The sequence below is a fragment of the Fringilla coelebs genome (genome assembly GCF_963513975.1).
Source record: "Fringilla coelebs genome assembly, chromosome: 31".
Classification (NCBI taxonomy): domain Eukaryota; kingdom Metazoa; phylum Chordata; class Aves; order Passeriformes; family Fringillidae; genus Fringilla; species Fringilla coelebs.
This window is the reverse complement of record NC_140057.1, coordinates 1,161,342-1,184,922: the sequence shown is the minus strand read 5'-3', so window position 1 is coordinate 1,184,922 and position 23,581 is coordinate 1,161,342. Positions and strand designations below refer to the sequence as shown.

Below are 23,581 nucleotides of genomic sequence, written 5' to 3'. Positions count from 1 at the left end.
CCTTAGAGCTCTCTGAGGACCCTTCATTTCCTTAGAGTAGCACAAATGATAGAGTGCCTGTCTTGGTCTCCTGCACTCAAACTCTGTTTTACAAAATCTCATTCTTTTCCAGTTCTCTTCCTGCACAATCTAATTCAAGCATTGTTTCTACTGACACTCACTTTGCTGCCTTGCAAAAGGCTGTGCCTGTTACAGCAAAACTCTGGTATGCCCACAAACACAGACTCCCCCCCACCCCATCTCCAATTCATGAGTCAGGGCTTAAGTTGCTGTGGGAGGGGAGTTCCTGAAATTCCTTTAATTTGTTTTACCACAGTTAAATATAAATCACCCTACTGCAGTTTTTCTGTGTAAAATGCTCCACTTGTTGCAAACAAAATCCTAGAATCTCCACAAATACAAGCCTACAATGCTGAGAATCAAATGACCACAATGCAGGGGAAGAACCACACAAACTCACTGGGAAAGGGGTATCTCTTCAAGTGCCCACTTTTCTCAACACAACCCAACATACAACACTTCAGCATCTACCCACATCAGCTTATCAGCTTCTTCTGGTCCTCACACACTCTGGACACAATCAAAATAACAGCACACAGTAAAATTCCAGGGATCAATCCAAGCTATTGAGGCAGAGGAATCCCCTGAGCTTGTCTGGACACGGTTAAAACGTGCACAATCTACACAAATCCCACATCACCACCTTTAAACACAATAATGAATAAATGTCCTCACCCACGTTCCTCCACTGGTTCCACCCCTCTGCGGGTGTTCCCTGTCCCCACAGCCTGTCCCAGCCGGTGCTCCGGGCCTCACCTGGCTGCTTCAGACACGGGTAGAACTCCCCCCGCACGCTGTGGGTGCACTCACTCACTCGCTCTCTCTCACACACCCCACACTCACACAATTACAAACACACTGACATCAATCACACCGTGCATTACCCATACAATGTCCGCACACCACGAGCACACAAAGTTGGGGTTCCCTCGGCTCACCCCAGAGTCGCCAGCGGCCGCTCCATCCAACAATGAACCCGTTCCCAGCCGCGCCTCAGCCGGGAACCTCTGCCGCCGCCCGTGCTCGGGGTCGATGGCTGCCTGCAAGCACAGGGACCAGGCTGTGCCCTCAGACAGCTCTGAGTCACTTATCAGCAGCCCTATCTCCCCGGGCCCTTTGATACACAGACCGTGTATCCAGACTCCAGCAGGTCCTTGTCTGTCTCTGCAGGAGGCAAGCCCAGATGGAGCTGAGCTCCTCCAGGGAAATCCCGGGGTGCGCCTGGGAGTCTGTCCTCCCTTCTGCCCCTGCCAGGACAGACAATCACCTGGCTGGCTTGCCAAAATGATTAGTGGAAAGAAAAGAGAAACTCCACGACTTCGTAAAAAGTTGAAAAGCTGGTATGTTTATTACAGCACTGTACACATTGGAAATCCTTGTTCTCCCTAAAGGACATGTGCACCCCTGAGAACTCCCCTTGCTTATACATATGCATACAGTCTCATTCACATTCATTTCACTGATTTCACATTACAAGTTGCAATTAGTTTTTATCAGTCCTTGCCCTTTGCACAGAGAGCTCTCTGGTCAGCCTCAGCCTTTGCCCCCAACAAAGGGGCCTCCACTCACCTTGGGAGTTTGAATTCCTTCTCTCGGTCGAGGCGATTCTGCGAGCACAAGATTTTTTCTTTGTTTTTTTTTCTCTACTGTAAGAACAGGGAGTCTTAAACACAGATAAACAAGTTGCAGGCTCAGAACAGCACTTTTCACCTAAATCCAAAATGCATTTCTATCCTGTTAAATTTCTACTTTGTCCAACCCAACCAGGGAATAATGTGATCTGACAACATGATTTCAAAGGCTGAACAGATGCTTTATTCTATACTATATTATACTACATTACACTATTGCTATACTACATCTATACTAAATTACATACTAAAGAAAACCTCTGACCCTCCACAGACTGTCATGACACAGCTTTGACCTAATTGATCAATCAGTTCAAACAACCATCACCAGTATGCAATTAACAAATCACTCTCCATAAACCATCTCCATAACACATTCCACATGTGCCAAACAACAGGAGCAGCAACTGAGATAAGAACTGTTTTCTTCCTCTCTGAGCTTTCTCAGCCTTACCACAGCGTCCCAGGAAAAATCCTGGGAGAGAGAATTATGTCTCTATTCAAAGAGATGTGATTACCACAGGGATTTGTTCTCTCTGGTCTCGGTCTGCAGCTCAGTGCCAGGGGTAAGGAAAGAAAAGGAGAGGAAGGAATGAGGAAGGAAGAAGGACAGAAAGGGAAGCAGATCCCACCAATTCATTCCTGGGAGCACGGTGTCAGCAGTGGGGTTGTCCTGCAGCCAGGGGCGATGCTGGGCTGAGACATGGAGCAGAGGAGAGGGGGAAAAGGGCAGTGACTTCGTCCTCACCTGCCTCAGTGTCCCAGATCATCTTCCTTTTCCTTGCAGCCTGCTCCAGCTCGATCCAGACAAAGTTTAGGATTGACAAATCCTGGCTTGGGGGAAAAACAACGGGTGAGCACCTTGATCCTGCTTCCCAAGTCCAGCTGGAGAAGTAACCACCCTGTTCAAGGTTGGATGGGCCCAGACCCTGCTCATCTCCAGCCTCCCCCGCCCCTCCAGGCTTCCAGGATCCCTCAGCTCCAGGATTGGCCCCTGCTGCTCTCCCCACTCCGATGCCAATCAGAGCCCCAACACCAATGTCCCCCCCAACTGGTACCACCTCCCCAGCTGGTACAGACAGTTTGCCACAGGAACCCTCCACAATTCTCCAAAGGGCCATCTGTGTCTCACCTTTGGAGCCCTGCAAGATCCAAACATCCCCTCCCCTGCAAAAAAACCCTCCCAAAGATCCCCTGAAGGATTTGGGGTGAGCTCCCCCTCCCCACTCACCTGTGAGATCTGGGGGGGTCGATGCTGCCAGGGCCAGGGGAGCTGCGGACTCAGCGGGCGGGCAGGAAAACCGCGTGGTTCTGCTGGGGCTCCTCCTCTTCCTCCTCCTGTTCTTCCTCTTCCTTTTCCCATCTTCCACCTCCACTCTCCCTCCTCTTCCTATTGCTCCTCCTCCCTGCCCAGCCCAGATCCTCCTTTCACACCCACCTCTCTCCCACAGCTGCAGCGTTTGGGTGGAGGGAACCAGGGAACCTCCCATGAGCCCCCCAGGGATGGGCAGGGGGCTTGGGGACCCACCCAGAGCGGATCCATTCCCCCCCAGAGCCCCAGGGAATCACTCCAGGGATCAACTGATGGGGACACAAAGGGATCCCCACGGAACCACCCTTTTTCACTCCCATCCCCACCTTTCCCTCCCCTCTCCCATCGTTCCCCCAACCCAAAGACCCCTCCCAACTCCATGTGGGGATCCCATTCCGCTCCTGCTCTGAATCCTCTTTTCCCCTGCACTCCCACCCCTTTCCCATCCTGTCCTCAGCTCCACCTCTCATCTCTATGTTTGGTTTTGGGGGATCCACGTCCCTCCTGCTCAGTCTGGGGGTCACATCCCCCCTTTCCCTCAATTCATGCAGCTCCTGGCAGATTTTTCCTAGGAGCAGTCCCTGAGTTTTGGGACTTTTGGGGTGTAATTTAGGAGTGTGACAGCTGTCTCTGGCTTTCCCCTCCCTGTTGTGGCCTCTCAGCTGCCCCTGACACCCTGGGGGTGCTGGGGTTTCCCTCCTGGGGACAAGGACGTTCATTCCTTTCCAGGAGCCCAGTGTCTGGCTGGGGCTCCAGGTCAGGGGGTCCTTGAGCAGCTGCCCCAGAACCTCCCCCAGGGTCTCCCAGCGCAGCCGCAGCCGCTCGGCCTGGGGTCCCCAAAGGCCTCAGCGAGCCCCAAGTGCCTCCCAGGAACCCTCAACCCCCTCCAACCCAGCATCCCCCATATCTTCCCCCCATGACACTGGCCATGGCCACGTCCCCACTTGTCACTGCCCATCTCCCACCATGTCCTCACCCATGGCTGTCACCCCACCACGTTTCCATCCCTGTCATCGTCCCACACATCTCCATCCATGCCCATGTCTCCCCATGTCCCCACAAATGGCCCAATCCCTGTCCATGTGTCCCCATGTTACTCTCCATGTCTGTGTCTTACCATGACCACACCCCTGTCTTAGTTCAATGTCTATTTTTAACTCAATATTGAATATTTTAAAGCAATAAAGAGAAATGAAAACAAAGTCAAGGCCAAAAGAAAAGGATTTCCTTGTCCATACCAGCTGAGGATCCACTGCTTAGGTAGAAGGCAAGAACCTTTTTTTCGTGGAGTTTCTATCCCACTGTCTCCAAAATCTTGGTCTTTTCCCCAGCTTTTCACCATTTGGCTGTGGAAGACACCCTTGGGCAATAGGAAATCAAGATCATGGAATCCCTGAAGTTGCAAAAGGACTTGTCCTAGTTCAGGGCAAATGTGGGAGAGAACCCCCAAAGGGGTTCCTCTGGAAAGCAGATTCAATCAGCCCCTCCCCCAACTGGTTCAGGAAAAATAAAATACCTCCTTGGAGAAAAGTGGAAAAAACTGTTTATTACACAATAAAACCTAATCAATATTAAACTATAAAACCTCTTGCCGCTCTAAAACAGAGACAGACTCACAAAGTCCCTCCGTGGGCTGTAGCTCAGCTCACTCAGTCTCTTATCAGTCCCTCCGGCGCTGGAAATGCCGCGGCCCAGGCCCGGCCCGGTGGGCCACAGGTGTGAGCTGCCGGTGCTCTGCTGGTGCTCAGGCCAGAGCAGGTTCAAACAGGTCCAAAGAAAAGGGGAAAAACCACAGCCCAGGGAAGTTCTCTGCCTCAGCTAGCAAAAACTAACTAAAAGCCAAGGAGAGCTCTGTCCCGCTGTCTGTCCATCCACAGACAACACAGTGCAGGAGCAGGAATGTGGAGGAGTGAGTGCAGTGTCTGAAAACAAACTGTGCACTGCTTCTCTCCCCCCTTCACTCTCAGGATAAGTCTTGAAGGTGCAAACCTTATTATTCAGCATGCACAGAACAGACTGGGAATACAAACATCATACAGTCAACCCAGAGTATACCTCCAAGATTTTCCAGTACTCCTTGATGCCACCAGAAGATAGGATTGAATGCAAAAGATTTTATGGGGTTGAAAGTTGACACATCTGCTCTCCCCAAGGAATTCCCATTGTTGGTCTGTGTCCCAGTGGATGTTCCTGCTGCTGGGTTTATCTAGCTGCCCACAGGGAACCAGGAAGATGTGGAGCCTCCAAGCCAGGTGTCTTCCCAGCACAGATCACCAGGACCACGGATCACCAGGGCTCTGCCCAACGGGGTCACTGGGGATCATCCAATGTGGATCCTCTCATGGGGGATGGAGCTGGAGCAGCACACGAAGCTCTTCCAGCACTCAGGGCACTCACAGGGCTTCCCTTAGTGGCGCTTCCGTTGGTGTCGGGTCAAGTTTGATCTGTGTGAGAAGCTCTTCCCACACTCCCCACACTCGTAGGGCCTCTCCCCAGTGTGGATGAGCCGGTGGATGGTGAGTTTGGAGTTGTACTTGAAGCCTTTCCCGCAGTCGGGGCAGCGGAAGGGCCTCTCCTCTGTGTGAATCCGCTCATGTACGAGGAGATCGGAGCTCCTTGGAAACCTCTTCCCACACTCAGGACACTCGTAGGGCCTCTCCCCAGTGTGAACGCGCTGTTGGTGTGTTCTCAGGTCCGAGAGCCACTTATAGCTCTTCCCACATTCCAAGCAGGTGTGGGGCCGTTCCCCTGTGTGGACCACCTGGTGCTGAATCAGGCATGATCTTTCTATGAAGCTCTTCCCACACTCCCCACACTTGTAGGGCTTTTCCCCAGAGTGGATCCTCTCATGTATCTTTAGTCCAGAGCTGTATCTGAAGCTCTTCCCACACTCCTCACACTCATAGGGCCGTTCCCCAGTGTGGATCACCTGGTGCCGGATCAGTTTTGAGCTCCAACTAAAACCCTTCCCACACTCCAAGCACTTGTGGGGCTTCTCCCTGCCATGAGGCTTCTCCACCAGCTCTGAGCTCCGGCTGGATCTCTGGACACCTTCCTGGCTCAGGGGGGCTCTTTCCTCCTCAGAGCTCCCTGGGCTGGGTTTGCAGCCCCTCCTCGTGCGGGATCTCCAGGGCTTTTTCTCTTCCTCCATCCACACAAGCCCTAGAAATGAAAAATCCTGGTTTGGGGAAAAAACAAGAGGAGAGCACCTTGGACTGGGAGCTCCGCTATGCCCAAGCTGATCTCATTAAGTCTTTGGCAATCTTGTATCTCTAAGAATCTCCAAAACTCCAAGATTCAGTGCAAAAATCCCCCAAACTTCAAGACACAGATAAAAAAATTCCCCAGGCATCAAGATTCAGCAAAAGCCCCCTCCAAACAGAAAGATTCAGCCCCCACAACAAAACTGTAACACCAACAATTAGCCCAAGAAAGCTCAGAAACACCAAGATTCACACCTGTGAAAATCCTGGATCCCCCTCCCCAGTCACCTGCCACATGTGAGGGGGGCAATGCTCCTGGGGCTGGGGGAAGGCTGCAGATACAGGGAGGGGTAGAACCTTGTGGTGATTCCTCTTCCTGTTCCTCCTCCTCCTTCTGTTCTCTACTCTTTCTCAAACTCCTCTTCCTCCTGCTATTTCACCTTCTCCTGCACAATCCCACCCTCTCCTCCCACACGCACCATTTTGTTCCTCAACCCTGCTTCTCCTTCCTCTCTCCTCCTGCCCCCAGGCCCAGCACCCACTGCCGGCTCCCTCTTCCCCCCAAACCCACAGCATCCCACCGCAGGGGCAGGGATGGAGCTGGGCCAGCTCAGGCTGGGGCAGCGCTGGGCTCTCGGCCGCTCCCGCCCGCACTCGCTCCCCACTGCAGCCGCTCCCGCCAGCACAGAGCGGGGGGGCCCGGCCTTGGCGCTGCCCCACTCCCACCTCCCCAAATTCCCCTCGCGGGGGGCGCTGGGGCCAAACGGGGAGCGCAGGTGGGGAACGCTGCGAGCTGCGGCTCTGCCTGGCAACTGGTGAGTCATCATCACTGCGTGCTCTGATTGGCTGAGCACTGCCTGAGGGCTGGGGCTGCAGCAAGGGGGGACACCCTGCTCCAGGGGGGGATGTCCCACAAACGGGGGACCCCATGGAAGGAAAGAGAAGGAAAGTGTCTTTAAAAACAGATGCTGTGAATCCACTCAGAGATAGGGCCAGGGACACGTACATAAGGAAGTGACAGGAGAAGCCATCAGTTTCTGAAAATGTCATTAGCTGATGCTGCTCATCATTATTAGTTGTTAATAATTGATACTGTTATTATTTGATGCTGCTGTTATTAGACTGCTGCTCAGCCAAGATCCTGCTAAAATCATGAACTTCGAGAAGAACAACAGACTTAACAGAGACATGAATATTGTTTGCTAAACAAAAGTGGGGAGCATATTAGGAGGGGTGTATGTATTAGGTGGATTGGCATGTCTGTACCTCTCAAGTACTTGAGCCAATGTGTAAAGGCCAGATATTCAATTATCTCCCTTGCAGTTCATGTCTGCAATTCTTTACTCTAGTGCAATTCTCCACCTAGTGCAGGCTGGAGATAAGGGATGCACATTTAAAGCAGCAGGCTCTGGCCAGAATCCTGTCTCCTGTGAAATCTCTCCCACGGGAAGCTGGGCTGGCACTGACCCTGCCTTGGCACTTTGCTGTTCCCAACACCCACCCAGGACATCGGCTCCTGCCTAAGGAGTGCAAAGCAGCCCCACTGGTGGCCAAGTGGCCCATGCCAAGTGTCCCTGAGGCCACAAACAGCCGCCAGCACAGCTCAGCACGGGGGGACCCCTCAGCCTCGGCTCAAGGGCTCTCAAGCCCCGGAGATTTGCACTCCCCGCCGGCAGCAGCAGCAGGGGGGGCCGCCACTCAGCTGCCCTGAAGGCAACACAGCAGCAGCCAGGGCTCCACAGCGGGCCAAGCCCCTGCGCCTGCCCACACATCCTCTGCTCAAATCCTCTGCCTGGCCACCCTCCTCGGCATCTCCAGCCCCTGGGGCCAAGCCTTGCTGCCACTGCTGCAGCTTCAGCGCTTGCTGGGCCTGTCCTGCCACAGCTGCTGGGGAACACAAGGGCACAATTCCACTCTGGGGCTCACTTACACTCACACACTGGGCTGCCTGCGATTGCATGGCTGCAAAATTCACCATCTAATATTCTTTACAATTTTTTACATTTTATTTCTCTACTCAGGCTTGGTTTGTCTTTGCCTTGGGGAAAGGAATTAGGATGTTTTTTTTTCAAGGGATGTTACACCACTCAATGGAGATGAGTTTAACATCTCAACAGACTGGAACAGCCCAAAAGATGCCCACAGAGATAACGACCAGCAACAAAACATCAATGCCCAGCAGCAAACAGCAACCAACAGCTACCCCAGACACTGCCCCCGGCAGAGCTGGAGACACCTGGTCTGGAAAAGGCTGAGAAGGAAATCCAGGAGTGTGCACCTAATCAACATCACAGGCAAAGAAATCCGGGTCCCACAGGAAACCAAATACTAACAACTACACAACTTGGAAACAATGAACATTAAACCAGTGGATTTAGATTGGTTCACACTGTATCCAATTTAGGAAAAATCCAGTAAACCTCACATGTCTCATGGAATGATTTTCTCTCCACACCCAGGCCATTTGTGAAAGAAATTATTTCTTTGCCCATCCTGGCCAAAAGAGCCCCCAGGCCAGAAACAGGTAAAGCCTTGATTTAATGTTGTTGGAGACTTCTTGCTCTTCCCCCAGCTTTGGTCACAAGATTGCACCATTAGCACCTCTTCCCTAATATTCCTACTTTTATATTGTCAGTTTGGTTTGGGACAGGGGTGTGAGAATCAAGTTTTATTCTTAGGAGAAGTATGAAAAATGTTTATTCCCTTGCGGGGTTGTTTGTGCACGTGTGTGTGCCTGCTAGCCATGGCAAAATTTTCATCTGGGTTTTTTGATGTTCACCTTCAGGCTGCATTCTGAAAAATTAGAAGAGCTTCAAAAGTGACTCTTTAACACGCAAAGAGTTAAAAAAATATTGTTTAAAAAAAAAGGATAAACAAAAAGTAGGAAGGGGAAAGGATGGAAACCCCTGGGTCACTGGATGGCTGCTCTGGAAGAGAAGCTTCATTCCAGGCAGCCTGGAGAGGAGCTTTAGAAATGCAAATTAACACTGCTGGGCAAAGTGTGGGCAAAGTACCTGGGTCTCTTGCCTGGGGCAGGAATTGGGCTCATTCCCTCTGCCCCTCACCCCAAGCTCTGCCTGCTTGCACTGATGGAATTTGCACAGCTCCAGGCAGAGCCCCTGCTGAGGATATCTGACTCTGCAACAGAAATGGGTTCAGCTGCAAAGGGAAACAGCAAATGGAGAATCTTCTGAAAGGTCACTTTAAAAAGTTGGGGGGAATCATCCCTCTGCCCACTGCAACACCTGCTGTCACTCTCTGTGTTATATAGGGGGTATTAGACCACTTTATTTTGGGATTTGGTGGGGGTCTTTTGTGGTTTTTCGTTATTTAGGAAAATCAGTTAGGAATCCAAGAATGTTATGGTTAAATTACAGAAAAGCAATCAATTGATGCAGCCCTGGCTCCTGAGGGAGCCCTAAAAACGGGGAAAAGTTGAAAGGCCAGCAGGACAAATCCTACAACACCATGGACCAGCCCCTGGGAACCCTCAGGAACTCATTTCTGGAGCCAAGGAAACCATTTCTCATTCAATGGCATCGTTAGATTACAAGCTCTCCTCCAAATAATAACCAGCCAGACAGCTCCAGCTCCTGACCTTCCTGCTGACCAATCCACTGGAATGAGAAACACAACATTTCACCAGGGGATGGGATCAGATCATCTGTTAGCAGGAAAAGGAGGAGTTGTGGAAAATTAAATGACTCAAGCTGCTCTTGGCAAATAGATGACAAAGGAAAAGTGGTGAAGCAGATAACAAAGGAAATAAGAAAGCAGCTCATGTACCGATCCAAACGTGGAAAGGATGGGAATGGGACACGGTTTTGTGGCTCCCTGGCAGACCACGGGTTAAAAGAATGCTGTTTCTCCTCTCATGTGCTGTTAAAAATTCGTATTTTATGACTGGCTTTTTGCAAATATCAAAATGAATATTATATGTGTTGCTTTAGAAAATAATGCTGTATTTATTAGCGTGTTAAATATAGTTTTAGGTTATAACAAAATGTTAAAATAGAAACCATGTTATGTAGGCTAGTTTTTTTAAAGAAAGGACTTGCAGCAAGCTAGCAGCCACAGGACACCTAAATCTTTTAGAGAAAAAGAATTCATTGCCCTCTTATCAGAGGAAATGAACTTGATGGCCCTCAAAGGCTCCATTAGAATTAGGAGGAAGAAGTTGAGGATGACCAGACAGAATCCTTTGTTTGAATGGAATTTATGCATCATGTATGAACTGTATGAATATGCAACAGGCTGTTGATTTAAGGGTTAACCTTTTGTTAAGGGGTGTCATTTTTCGGGCTTGTGCTGCCCATAAAAAGGCATCCGGGACATCCATAACTATTTGTTTTTATTGTCTCATATTGAATTAATTCAAACTGTCTAAATTATTATTACTCTAATTGTACTACTATTTTTATAATTATTTTACTGCTAGTAAACCTTTGAAATTTTAAAAACAAGTGATTGGCGTTTTTCACATGTGCTACAGCAACTCTCATCTTTTTACCATGCTCCACACCTCGAGAGTGCAGCTCATTCAGCAGGTGAGCCAGGGGATGCAGGGGGCAGCCAGGCCTCCTGATCCACAAACGGCTCCAGAAGGACACAGAATGGGGGCAATGAGAATAATCCAAAACCAAAGAGGACCCAGGAAGAAAAAACAGAGTCAATGAGTTCAGTGAGTCTGGAGATAGGGTCAGGGACTCCTAGATAAGGAAGTAATGGGAGAAAGCATCACTTTAAGAAAATGTTACTGATTTACACGGACAGCTGATCGAAGTCCCACTAGATTCCTGAACTTTGAAACGAACAAAGACTTAACAGAGCCATGAATATCGGCTGTTATACAAAAGTGGGGGTGCACATTAACGAGGACATGCAGTTGGCAGATCGGGAAGTCTGAACTTTCCAAGTACCTCAGCCAGTGGGCAAAAGGGAGAGGGAGATGAGGCCGGAAAAACGAGGATAAAAAGGAGGCTGCGAACTACAACAATGGCAGAGACCGCGCGGCAAATGCCCCACGGCCTCTCCCTCTGCTCAGCAATAAAGTCACTTGCACAGGACTCCTCTGGCTGCCCCGGGCACAGAAACCTCCGGCGACGGGAATTTCCCCGCACAGCCCCGGCACGGGGCAGCCCCCTCTGTCCCAGCCACACGAACCGGGCCGAGCCAGCGCTGCTCCGCCAGCGGCTCCTGCCGAGGCAGCGCCGGCAAGGAGACCGCGGGCCGGGGATGCCCGAGAGGCCCCGAGCCCCTGGGAAGCCCCTGCAGAGCCACGGAAGCGGCTCCTGGCGGGACCTGTGAGCCCGCGGGGGATCCCGCTGGAGCAGCCCGTCCCCGAGGGACTGTGTCCCGTGGGAGGGACCCCAGGCTGGAGCGGGACAAGGATTCCTGTCCCCGAGGGGAGGCTGCGACAGGAGCTGGCTGTGACCCCCAGCCCCTGCGCCTCTGGGCGGGGAGAAGGGAGGGAATGCGGGATGGAGTCAAGGCCGGGAAGGAGAGAGAAGTGGGGGGAGGATATTTTCGTAGGAATTATTTCAGTTCTCATTCTCTTGCCCTGGTATGTTTGATATTAAATTCAATTAATTTCTGCAAGTCAGGTGTGAGTGGAAGGAATATCGATCTTGTCGATTATGGATTTTGTCCTTACAAACAAGCTGGGAGTCTGCTGGTAGATCGAACCAGCACTGAGAGATAAAAGAAACAATGGGAAAGATTCCACTGATTGATGAATGGGAAAAGATATTTGCTTTTACAAACGAACTTTAGCTTCGCTGATAAATGAAACTGAACATTGAAAGCAACAGTGAGGGAAAACCCTAAATACCATAAGAATTAAAAATTAAAAGGGAGGGTTATACATTAGAGGGAAATGTTCGGTATCAGGCGTATCGGGAGGTCTGAACCTCTCAAATACCTCAGCTAATGGGGAAAGAGAGAAGGGAAATGCGGCCGGGAAATTGGGATAAAAAGGGAAGCTGCGTCCTCCAAAAATCTGAGACCCCAGGGCCTCTCCCTTTATTCCAATAAATAAAAAGGACTCTGTCTCCTTTTTGGACATAAACCTCTGATGCTTGTTGATTCATTTTCCTGACAAATGTGTTGTGCCCGTCAGCAGAACCGTCCCCACCCTTACCCAGACCCTCGAGCCTTTCCTTGTGTGCTCTGTTCCCTGCCCAGCGTGAGGAGGGAAGTGACTGAGAGGTTTTGGTCTCTCTTCCGCATCCCCTGCTCCGGCCTGGGCTCCTGCCGGGGCTGCAGGCGGGTCCCTGCTCCGTCCCGCACTCACCGCAGCTCCCAGCGCCCTCAGGTCCCGGTCACGCCGAGCTCCGGGCGGTTCGGGGCAGCAGCGGCGGCTCCTTGGCCTCCTGCCCGGGCCGGGCCCAGCGCCGGGGCCGCGCCTCAGCCGCGGGTTCCGAGAAATGCCGGAGTTCGGGGAAGGGAGGCGGGGCCGTGCCGTGTGCAGAGCCCGCGCTGTGTGCACAGCCCGCCCCTCGCCGCCATTGGCTGATTCTGCCGTCACTCCTCTTTCTGGCCGCTGATTGGTGGGAGCGGGGCCAAGGACGGCCCCCGGTGCCGCCCCCAGACTCGGCAGAGCCGCCATTACCGGAGTGTGTGTGTGGGCCCGGGAGCGGCGGCAGCTCCGGAGCCCGATGAGGCGGCCCCAGCGCAGCCTCCGGGGACAGGGCAGCCCCCTCTGTCCCGGCCACGGGAACCGGGCCGAGCCAGCGCTGCTCCGGCAGCGCCGGGAAGGAGACCGCGGGCAGCCGCTCCCGCAGCACCCTCAGCCCAGGGCCGACACGGGCCGGACACGGCACAACCGACCCGCCGGAGCCCCCTGGCTCCCCCGAGGCCCGCAGCGAGCCCCGAGCCCCCGCACAACCCAGCGCGGCTCCCACCTGCGCTGCGGCCGCCTCCGAGCTCCGCCGCCGCCTCACCGGTGGGTCCCCGTCACCCCCTGTGTGATCCCGGTCACTCTCACTATGGTCTGAATCGCTCCCAGTAGGATCCCAGTTGCCCCCGACACGGTCCAGTGGCTCCCAGTCATGCCCTGTATGGTTCCTTCCCTCTCAGTAAGAGCCCAGTGTGGCCCCAGTCACCTCCAGTATGAACCCAGTCACACCTTACACGATGCCATTTGTCCCTGCTTTGGTCCCAGTTGCTCCCAGCATAAGTCCAGTCACCTCCAGTATGATCCCAGTAACTCCCAGTACTATGCCAGTCACTCCAAGTGTGACCCCATCAGTCTCAGTATGATCCCAGTATGACACCATTATGGGCCAGCTGCTCCCAGTATAAGTTCAGTCACCCCCACTATGATCCCAGTAACTCCCAGACACTCCCAGTATGGTTTGATCCCAGTCACCTCCAGTACGATCCCAGTTACTCCCAGACACTCCCACTACTATGCCAGTCACTCTGAGTGTCACCCAGTCAGTCCCAGTATGATCCCAATATAACACCAGTATGGGCCAGCTGCTCCCAGTACGATCCTAGTCACCCCCTGCATTATTCCAGTTTCTCCCCTTCATCCCTACTACAGATCTAATCACTCCCAGTATGATTCCAGTCAGTCCCAGGATGATCCAAACCACTCCCAGGCTCTTCCAGTATATCTCAACTGTCCCCTGCATGTTCCCAGTAGCCCTCAGTGTGGTCCCAGTATATCCCAGTATGAACCCTGGTGCCCCAGATCTGCTCCCGGTGGGTTCTTTTCCCAGTCTGTCCCAGTCCATCCCAGTCTGTCCCAGTCCCTCCCCAGCAGCTGCTGCCGTTTCCCAGATTCAGATTCTGCCTCTCCCCCCCCCGCCCCCATTCCCAGGCACTGGGACCCCCCTGCACCCCCTTATCCTGCACCAGCACCCCCCTGCACCCCCTTTCCCGGGTCTCCTCCTCTCCCAGCCCCTGGATCCCCCGTTTCCGTGACCTCGGGGACCCCCGGGCCCCCATTCCCGGCCAGCCCCGGGCACCTCACCCCCAGGGCTCCCTTTGCCGGGACACCCGGGCTGGGCACGGGGCTCTGCGGCCGCTCTGGGATTTATGATCCCCCAAAGGAGAGGGAGAGAACAGCAGAGAGAGAGAGAGAGAGAAGGGGATTGGCAATCAGGGGTCGGGGTCCCAGCGCCCAGTCCTGCTCCGCCGGGGGTGGGACCCGCACCCGCAGGAGAAATCGGCGGCGCTGCTCCCGGTGCTTGCCCGGCTTTGGGCCGAACCCAGCGGGGTCCGGGCACAGTTCGAGCGCAGGGCCCGGGAGTTCAGCACAGCCCGGCCCGGGGGTCCCGCAGGGCGCGGCCCTGGAGGGTCCCAGACGGATCCCCGAGGGATCCAGAGGGGTGCCAGGCGGGGATCCAGGTGAATTCTCTGGAATTCCCCCTTTTCCCCTCCCCCTTTTCCCCTCCCCCCGCGCTCCCTCGGGCACTTTCGCTTTCGCGTCTCTCCAGCTGCGCCACAGCCGCGATCGGGGACGGCTGCGATGGCTCCAGCGCTGGGACTCGGGGTGCTCTGGGGGCTCCTGGGGCTCCTGGGGAACCTGGGGGACGCGACCAAAGGTGAGTGGGACCCCCCGAAACCGGGACCCCCCTGAACCGCAATTCCCGGGCACCGGGACCTCCCTGAACTTCCATTTCCGGCCAGCGGGAAACCCCTAAACCTCCATCCCCAGGCGGGGGAACTCCCATTAACCCCCATGTTACGTTCTGCAAACCCCTTCAATCCCCTTCCCCAGCACTGGGACTTCCCTGTACCCCCTCATCTGGCACCGGGACCCCCCTGTACCCCCATTTCTGGGCACCGGCACCCCCCTGTACCCCCATTTCTGGTCACCGGCACCCCCTAAACCGCAATTTTCGGGTACCGGGACCCGCTAAACCTCCGTTCTCGGACAGGGGCACCCCACATAACCCCCATTTTGGGTCCTATGATCCCCCTCAATCCGCTTCCCCAGCACCGGAACCCCCCTGTACCCCCATTTCTAGTCACCGGGACCCCCCTGAACCGCAATTCCCGGGCACCGGTGCCTCGCCAGACTTCCATTTCCGGGCACCGGGATCCATTCCCGGGCAGGGAAACCCCCCTGAACCCCCCGGTTTGGGTCCTGTGATCCCCTCAATCCCTTTCCCCAGCACCGAGACCCCCCCCTCTACCCCCACCCCTGAGCACGACCGCCCTTGAGCGCCCATTTCCAGCCACGCCGACCCCCCTGTACCCCCTTCGGCAGCACCGGGACCCCCCTGCACCCCCATTTCTGGTCACCGCAGCCCCCGGCATCGCCATTTTCGGGCACCTAACTCTCTCGAGCCCCGAATTCCGGGAAGGAAATTCCCCCTGAACCCTCATTCCCCGAAACAGGAACCCCCAGAACCCCCATTCCTGGGCAATGGGACCCCTCCGCACCCCTTTATCCGGGACTGGGATCCCGCCTCACCCCCGTCAGTGCTCTGGGACCCCCTGCACCCCCATCCCGGCCATCCCGCCCTTCCAAGACCCCAGACCTGCCCTTTTCCTCGGCTTTTGCACCCCCAGATCTCCCAAATTTCTGCGTCCCCCCCCCAGTTCTCCATTCCCGGCGCTTCCTGGAAGGGGTCCCAGCGGGTCCCGGAGGGTCCTCCGGCGTCTCAGGGGGTCTCAGCGAGGATCCAGTGGGATCCAGTTGAATTCCCTGGAATTCCCCTTTTGCCGTCTCGCTTTCGCGTCTCCCAAGCTGCGTCCCCGGGATCCGCTTGCGTCTCTCCCAACCCCCCTTTCCGTGACCCAGGAACCCCCTGGAGCCCGATTCCTTCCTTTCCCAGCTCCCAGACCCCACTTCCCTCAACACCGGGGACCCCTGGACCCCCTTTGGTGGGCACAGGGACCCCCTGGATCCCCCATCCCGCCTCTCTCAGTCCCTTCCTTGAACCTTGGACCCTTCCCGGCTCTCCCCGTTCCCTTCCTAGTTCCGCTTCCCGGCCCTCGGACGCCCCCAGACCCCCCAATCTCTGCGTCCCCCCAGTTCTCCACCCCCTGCGCGTCCTGCGGGGGATCCTGGCAGGTCCCGGGGGGATTCAGGGGAATTCCCAAGGTTTCCTCTGTCCCTTTCCCCTTCCCGCGCTGCCCCGGTCACTTTTTCCCGAGCTGCTGCTCCGGGATCTGCCCGCCCACCGGGGACTGCCCCGGCACCGGGACCCCCTGACCCGCAATTCCCGGGCACGGGGATCCCCGAACTTCCATTTCCGGGGCAAACCCCCCTTCCTGGGCACAGAGACTCCCCTGAGCGTTCATTGCGGGGCAGTGGGACCTGCCTGTGCCCCATTCTCCAGCCCTTCTAACCCCCTGCGCCCCCTTACCTGGAGCGTGCAACCTCCTGAACCCCAAATCCTGGGCACGGAAACTGCCCTGAACATCCATTTCTAGGCACTGGAACCCCACTGAACTTCAATTTTCAGGCATCAGGACCCCTTGAATCCCAGAACCCGAGAGGAGAACCCCTCTGAACCCCATTTCCTGTGTCCTGTGACCCCCCTCCATCCCCTTCCCCAGCACCGGACCCCCCTGTACCCCATTTCTGGGCAGGGGAACCCCTCTGAACCGCCATTCTCGGCCATCAGAATCCACTGAGCCTCCATTCCTGAGCGCCCATTTCTGGACACTGTGAACCCCCTGAACTCCCTTCCCCAGCACCGGGACCCCCTGAACCGCCATTTCCGGACACCGGGACCCACTTGAACCCCCAATTCTGGGAAGAGAATGAACCTCCCTTCCTGGGCCGGGAAACCCCCCTGAACCCCCATTCCTGGGCACTGTACCCCCATGAACGTTCATTTCCTGGCAGCAGGACCCCCCTGCACCCCCTTATCTGGCCCCGGGTCCCACCGAATCTCCCATCCCTGGGGTTCAGGATCCCTTTGAACATCGAATTGCAGCACAGGAACCCCCCTGAAACCCCATTCCTGGGCACTGGGACACCCCTGAATCTCTATTTCCGGGCACCAGGACCCCCCTGCACCCCCTTATCCGGGAGTGGGATCTCCCCCACACCCCTGTCAGTACTCTGGGATCCCACTGCCCCCACTTTTCTGGCATCCTGCTTTTCCGAGACCCCAGACCCAGGGACCCCCTGAACCCCCATTCCTTCCTTTCCCAGCTCCCAGACCCCACTTCCCTCAATACCGGGGACCCCTGGACCCCCTTTGGTGGGCACAGGGGCACCCTGGATCCCCCATCCCCCCTCTCCCAGTCCCTTCCTTGAACCTTGGACCCTTCCCGGCTCTCCCCGGTTCCCTTCCTAGTTCCACTTCCCGGCCCTCGGACGCCCCCAGACCCCCCAATCTCTGCGTCCCCTCAGTTCTCCACCCCCTGCGCGTCCTGCGGGGGATCCTGGCAAGTGCCGGGGGGACTCAGGGGAATTCCCAGGGTTTCCTCTGTTTCCTCCCCCTCCCCGCGCTGCCCCGGTCACTTTCGCGTCTCTGGAGCTGCGGATCCGGGGTCCGACCGGGGACTGCCCCAGCACCGGGACCCCCCTGACCCGCAATTCCCGGGCACGGGGACCCCCCGAACTTCCATTTCCGGGCGAGCCCCCCTTCCTGGGCACAGAGACCGCCTTGAGCGTTCATTTTGGGGCATCGGGACCTGCCCTGTACCCCCTTCCCCAGCCCCGATAAGCTCTGGACCCCCTCAGCTGGAGCCTGGAACCCCTTGAAACCCCATTCCCGGGATGGATAACTCTGCTGAACCCCCATTTTTGGGCACCGGGACCCCCCTGAACCCCAAATCCTGGGCACGGGAACCCCCTGAACTTGCATTTCTGGGCGCCAGGACCCACTGCATCCCCTTATCCGGCACCGGGACCCCACTGCATCCCGTTATCTGGCACCGGGACCCCCTGAACCCCCATTCCGCTTAAACAGGATCCCCCCAAGCCCCCAGTGCTGTGAACGGGGACTCCCTGCACCCCTTTCCCTGGCACCAGATCCCAGTCACGCCGTTATCTGGCACCGGGATTCCCCTGAACCCTGATTCCCGGGACGGGAACCCCCCTGCACCCCCATTTCCTGGGAACCAGGACCCCACTGCATCCCCTTATACAGCACCTGGACCCCCTGAACCCCCATTCCACTGCACCAGGACCCGCGTGCACCCCCAAATCCGGGACTAGAACCCTCCCGAACCCTTTATTCACAGGCACTGGGACCCCCCTCATCCACCACCAGTGCCCCCCCACACCCCACTTCCCGGCCCTCGCCCTCTCAGAGACCCCAGCCCCCGCTTTTCCTTGACCCTGGCACCCCCTGGACCCCTACACCTGCCTTCCCAGCCCTCACCCACCACCTTCCTCAACACCGGGGACCCGTGCACCCCCTTTCCTGGGCACAGGGACCCCCTGGACCCCCCCATTGCCCTCACCCCCCTTCCCTTGACCTGGGACCCCCTGAACCTCCCTTCCTGGGCAGGGGGACGTCCCTGCACCCCCTTATCCGGGACTGGGACCCCCTCCTGGACCCCCTTCATGTGTTCTGGGACCCCCTGCACCCCTCCCCGGCCCTCCCGCCCTTCCCAGACCCCAGACCCGCCCTTTTCCTTCACCTTTGCACCCCCAGATCTCCCACATTTCTGTGTCCCCGCAGTTCTCCACTCCAGGGGCTTTCTTAAGGGACTCCCAGGGGGTCCCAGGTGGTTCTCAGAGGGCTCCAGGGCGGTCGCAGCGGGATCCAGAGGGATCCAGAGGGATTCTCTGGAATTCCCCCGTGCCCTCCCCCACGCCCGCCCTCCTCGGTCCCTTTGGCTTCCGCGTCCCAACCTGTGAGAGCGGGATCTGCCCGGCTACCGGTGACGTCACTGATGGATCGGGTCGCCATTGGCGGGCGGTTAATTGCGGCGCCAATGGCGGGGCCGGATGCGGCTCTGTGGGCGGGGCCCAGTCAGGGGGCGGTGCCAGGGCTGTGCCCGGAGCAGCAGCGGAGCAGCGCCATGGCTGCAGCGCTGGGTCTGGGGCTGCTCTTGGGGCTGCTGGGGAACCCGGGAGGCGCGACCAAAGGTGAGTGGGAACCCCGAAACCGGGAACCCTCTGAACTTCTATTCTTCTATTTCCGGGCACCGGAATCTTCCTGAAGTTCTATTAGCAGGCACGGGAACCCCCTATAGCCCCATTTTGGGTCCTGTGAACCCCCCATCCATCCCCTTCCCCAGCACCGTGACCGCCCTGCACCCCCTTATCTGGCGCCGGGACCCCCTCTGAACCCCATTTCTGGGCAGGGAAACCCCCCTGAACCGCCATTCCCGGGCATCAGAATCATCTGAGCCCCAATTCCTGCACACGGGAACCCCCTTGAGCGCCCATTTCCTGGCACCGAGACCCACTTGAACTCTGAATTCTGGGAAGAGAATCCCCTGAAACGGCAATCCTGGGCACGGGGACCCCCATGAACGTTCATTTCCTGGCAGTGGGAGCCCCCTGCACTCCCTTATCTGGCCCCAGGACCCACCGGATCTCCCATTCCTGGGGCTCAGGATCCCTTTGAACGCCGAATCGCTGCACGGGAATCCCCCTGAACCCCCATTTCTGGGCACTGGGACACCCCTGAATCTCCATTTCCGGGCACGGGGACCCCCCCCTGCACCCCCTTATCCGGGACTGGGATCCTTCCGCACCCCATCAGTCCTCCTGCCCCCCCTGCACCCCCATTCCGGCCATCCTGCCTTTTCCCGACCCCAGACCCGTCCTTTTCTTCGGCTTTTGCACCCCCAGAGCTCCCAAATTTCTGCGTCCCCCCAATTCTCCTTTCCCGGCGCTTCCTTGAAGGGGTTCCCGGGATCCCGAAGAGTCCCGTGGGGTCCCAGGGGGTCTCAGGGAGGATCCAGGGGAATTCCCTGGAATTCGCCTTTTTCCCTGCATCTCCCAAGCTGCGTCCCCGGGATCCGCCTGCCCCTCCCAGTCCCGGCCATCAGAATCCGCTGAGTCCCCGAGCGCCCATTTCTGAGCACCGGGACCCCCCTGTAGCCCCTTCCACAGCACCGGCACCCCTGAACCGCCATTTCCGGGCACTGGGACCCCCCTGAGCCCCAAATTCCGGGAAGGGAATCCCCTGAACCCCCAGTCCTGGGCGCGGGGCGCCCATGAACGTTCATTTCCTGGCAGCAGCCCCCCCCCTGCACCCCCTTATCTGGCACCAGGACCATCTGATCTCCCATTCCTGGGGTTCAGGATCCCTTTGAACCTTGAATCACAGCACGGGAACTCCCGTGAACCCCCATTTCTGGACACCGAGACCCCCTGCACCCCCTAATCCGGGACTGCGATCACTCCAAACCCCCTGGGACCATTGCCCTGGGGTCTCATTGCCCCCTTTTCGGGCATCCCGCTTTTCCCAGACCCCAGACCTGCCCTTTTCCTTGAGCTTTGGACTTCTCAGATCTCTTAACTTTCCGTGTCCCCCCGTTTTCCACTCCCTCCCCTTCCCAAAACGGGGTCCCAGGGGGGTCTCAGCGCGGATCCAGTGGGATCAAGATGAACTCCCTGGAATTCCCCCTTTCCCCTCCTCCTCTCCCCCCGCGTTCCCTCGGTCTCTTTCACGTCTCCCAAGCTGCGTCCTCGGGATCCGCCCGCCTCTCCCAGCCCCCGACCCCCCTTTCCGTGACCCAGGAACCCCCTGAACCCCATTCCTGCCTTTCCCATCTCCCAGACCCCACTTTCCTAAACACCGGGGACCCCTGGACCCCCTTTGGTGGGCACAGGGACCCCCTGGATCCCCCATCCCGCCTCTCCCGGTCCCTTCTTTGATCCTTGGACCCTTCCCAGCTCTCCCCGTTCCCTTCCTAGTTCTGCTTCCCGACCCTCGGATGCCCCCAGACCCCCCAATCTCTGCGTCCCCCCAGTTCTCCACCCCCGGCGCGTCCTGCGGGCGGGTCCTGGCAGGTCCCGGGGGGATTCAGGGGAATTCCCAAGGTTTCCTCTGTCCCCTCCCCACCCCGCGCTGTCCCGGTCACTTTCGCGTCTCCCAAGCTGCGTCCCCGGGATCCGCCCGGAGGACCGGGGACTGCCCCGGCACCAGGACCCCCCTGACCCGCAGTTTCCGGGCACGGGGACCCCCCGCACTTCCATTTCCGGGCGAGCCCCCCTTCCTGGGCACAGAGACCGCCTTGAGCGTTCATTTTGGGGCATCGGGACCTGCCCTGTACCTCCTTCCCCAGCCCCGAAAAGCCCTGTACCCCCTCATCTGGAGCCTGGAACCCCCTGATCCCCCATTCCCGGGACGGATAACTCCGCTGAACCCCCATTTTTGGGCACCGGCACCCCCCTGAACCCCAAATCCCGGGCACGGGAACCCCCTGAACTTGCATTTCTGGGCACCAGGACCCACTGCATCCCCTTATCCGGCACTGGGACCCCCTGAACCTCAACTTTCAGGCACCAGGACCCCTTGAACCCCAGAACCCGGAAAAAAAACCCCCTTGCACCCCCATTTCCTGGGCACCGGGACCCCACTGCAGCCCAATATCTGGCACAGGGACCCCCTGAACCCCCATTCCGCTGAAAGAGGATCCCCCCCAAGCCCCCAATGCTGTGAACGGGGACCCCCTGCACCCCTTTCCCTGGCACCGGATCCCAGTCACGCCGTTATCTGGCACCGGGACTCCCCTGAACCCTGATTCCCGGGATGGGAACCCCCCTGCACCCCCATTTCCTGGGAACCAGGACCCCACTGCATCCCCTTATACAGCACCAGGACCCCCTGAACCCCCATTCCACTGCACCAGGACCCGCATGCACCCCCAAATCTGGGACTGGGACCCTCCCAAACCCTGCATTCTCAGGCACAGGGACCATCCTGCACCCCCTTATCCAGCCCGGGGATCACCCTGCACCCCCTCATCCAGCAGCAATGTCCCCCCGCACCCCCCTTCCTGGCCCTCTCCCTCTCAGACATCGCAGCCCCCGCTTTGCCTTGACCCAGGCATCCCCTGGACCCCCATTCCTGCCTTCCCCAGCCCCCACCCACCACCTTCCTCAACACCGGGGACCCGCGCACCCCCTTTCCTGGGCACAGGGACCTCCTGCACCCCCCATTGCCCTCACCCCCCTTCCCTTGACCTGGGACTCCCTGAACCTCCGTTCCTGGGCATGGGGACCCCCCTGCACCCCCTTATCCGGGACTGGGACCCCCTCCTGGACCCTCCCTCACGTGTTCTGGGACCCCCTGCACCCCTCCCCGGCCCTCCCGCCCTTCCCAGACCCAAGACCCGCCCTTTTCCTTCACCTTTGCACTCCCAGATCTCCCAAATTTCCCGATCCCCCCAGTTCTCCACTCCAGGCGCTTTCTTAAGGGAGTCCCGGGAGTCCCAGGTGGTTCTCAGAGGGCTCCAGGGCGGTCGCAGCGGGATCCAGAGGGATTCTCTGGAATTCCCCCGTGCCCTCCCCCACGTCCGCCCTCCTCGGTCCCTTTGGCTTCCGCGTCCCAACCTGTGAGAGCGGGATCTGCCCGGCTACCGGTGACGTCACTGATGGATCGGGTCGCCATTGGCGGGCGGTTAATTGCGGCGCCAATGGCGGGGCCGGATGCGGCTCTGTGGGCGGGGCCCAGTCAGGGGGCGGTGCCAGGGCTGTGCCCGGAGCAGCAGCGGAGCAGCGCCATGGCTGCAGCGCTGGGTCTGGGGCTGCTCTTGGGGCTGCTGGGGCTGCTGGGGAACCCGGGAGGCGCGACCAAAGGTGAGTGGGAACCCCGAAACCGGGAACCCTCTGAACTTCTATTCTTCTATTTCCGGGCACCGGAATCTTCCTGAAGTTCTATTAGCAGGCACGGGAACCCCCTATAGCCCCATTTTGGGTCCTGTGAACCCCCCATCCATCCCCTTCCCCAGCACCGTGACCGCCCTGCACCCCCTTATCTGGCGCCGGGACCCCCTCTGAACCCCATTTCTGGGCAGGGAAACCCCCCTGAACCGCCATTCCCGGGCATCAGAATCATCTGAGCCCCAATTCCTGCACACGGGAACCCCCTTGAGCGCCCATTTCCTGGCACCGAGACCCACTTGAACTCCGAATTCCGGGAAGAGAATCCCCTGAACCGCCAATCCTGGGCACGGGGACCCCCATGAACGTTCATTTCCTGGCAGTGGGAGCCCCCTGCACTCTCTTATCTGGCCCCGGGACCCACTGGATCTCCCATTCCTGGGGTTCAGGATCCCTTTGAACGCCGAATCGCTGCACAGGAATCCCCCTGAACCCCCATTCCTGGGCACTGGGACAGCCCTGAATCTCCATTTCCGGGCACTGGGACCCCCCTGCACCCCCTTATCTGGGACTGGGATCTCCTCGCACCCTGTCAGTGCTCCTGCCCCCCCTGCACCCCCATTCCGGCCATCTTGCCTTTTCCCGACCCCAGACCCATCCTTTCCTTCTT

General features: G+C 57.5%; 2 protein-coding genes across 5 annotated transcripts in view; one reads left to right on the top strand and one right to left on the bottom strand.

The window, feature by feature from the left end:
* Positions 1–13,303, bottom strand: part of LOC311164356 (uncharacterized protein) — a 160,744-nt gene extending 147,441 nt beyond the window's left edge. Inside the window, exons 1-2 of one of the 2 annotated variants that reach the window (XM_084223782.1) lie at positions 12,499–13,303; positions 4,203–6,181 (exon numbers count right to left, since the gene is read on the bottom strand). In XM_084223782.1, coding sequence (XP_084079908.1) covers positions 5,411–6,181; positions 12,499–12,813 — 1,086 coding nt within the window. In that variant the 5' untranslated portion in view covers positions 12,814–13,303 and the 3' untranslated portion in view covers positions 4,203–5,410. Of the gene's footprint in view, positions 1–4,202; positions 6,182–12,498 lie in introns of those variants that run through there. The other variant, XM_084223781.1, reaches the window with a different exon arrangement.
* Positions 13,304–14,147: 844 nt separating this feature from the next.
* LOC311164358 (class I histocompatibility antigen, F10 alpha chain-like) overlaps positions 14,148–23,581 on the top strand; it is a gene marked incomplete at its 3' end in the record, with an annotated part of 38,186 nt that continues 28,752 nt past the window's right edge. Inside the window, exon 1 of one of the 3 annotated variants that reach the window (XM_084223788.1) lies at positions 14,148–14,758. In XM_084223788.1, the coding sequence (XP_084079914.1) occupies positions 14,683–14,758 (76 nt within the window). In that variant the 5' untranslated portion in view covers positions 14,148–14,682. Of the gene's footprint in view, positions 14,759–19,136; positions 19,219–22,762; positions 22,888–23,581 lie in introns of those variants that run through there. The other 2 variants (XM_084223789.1, XM_084223787.1) reach the window with 2 other exon arrangements.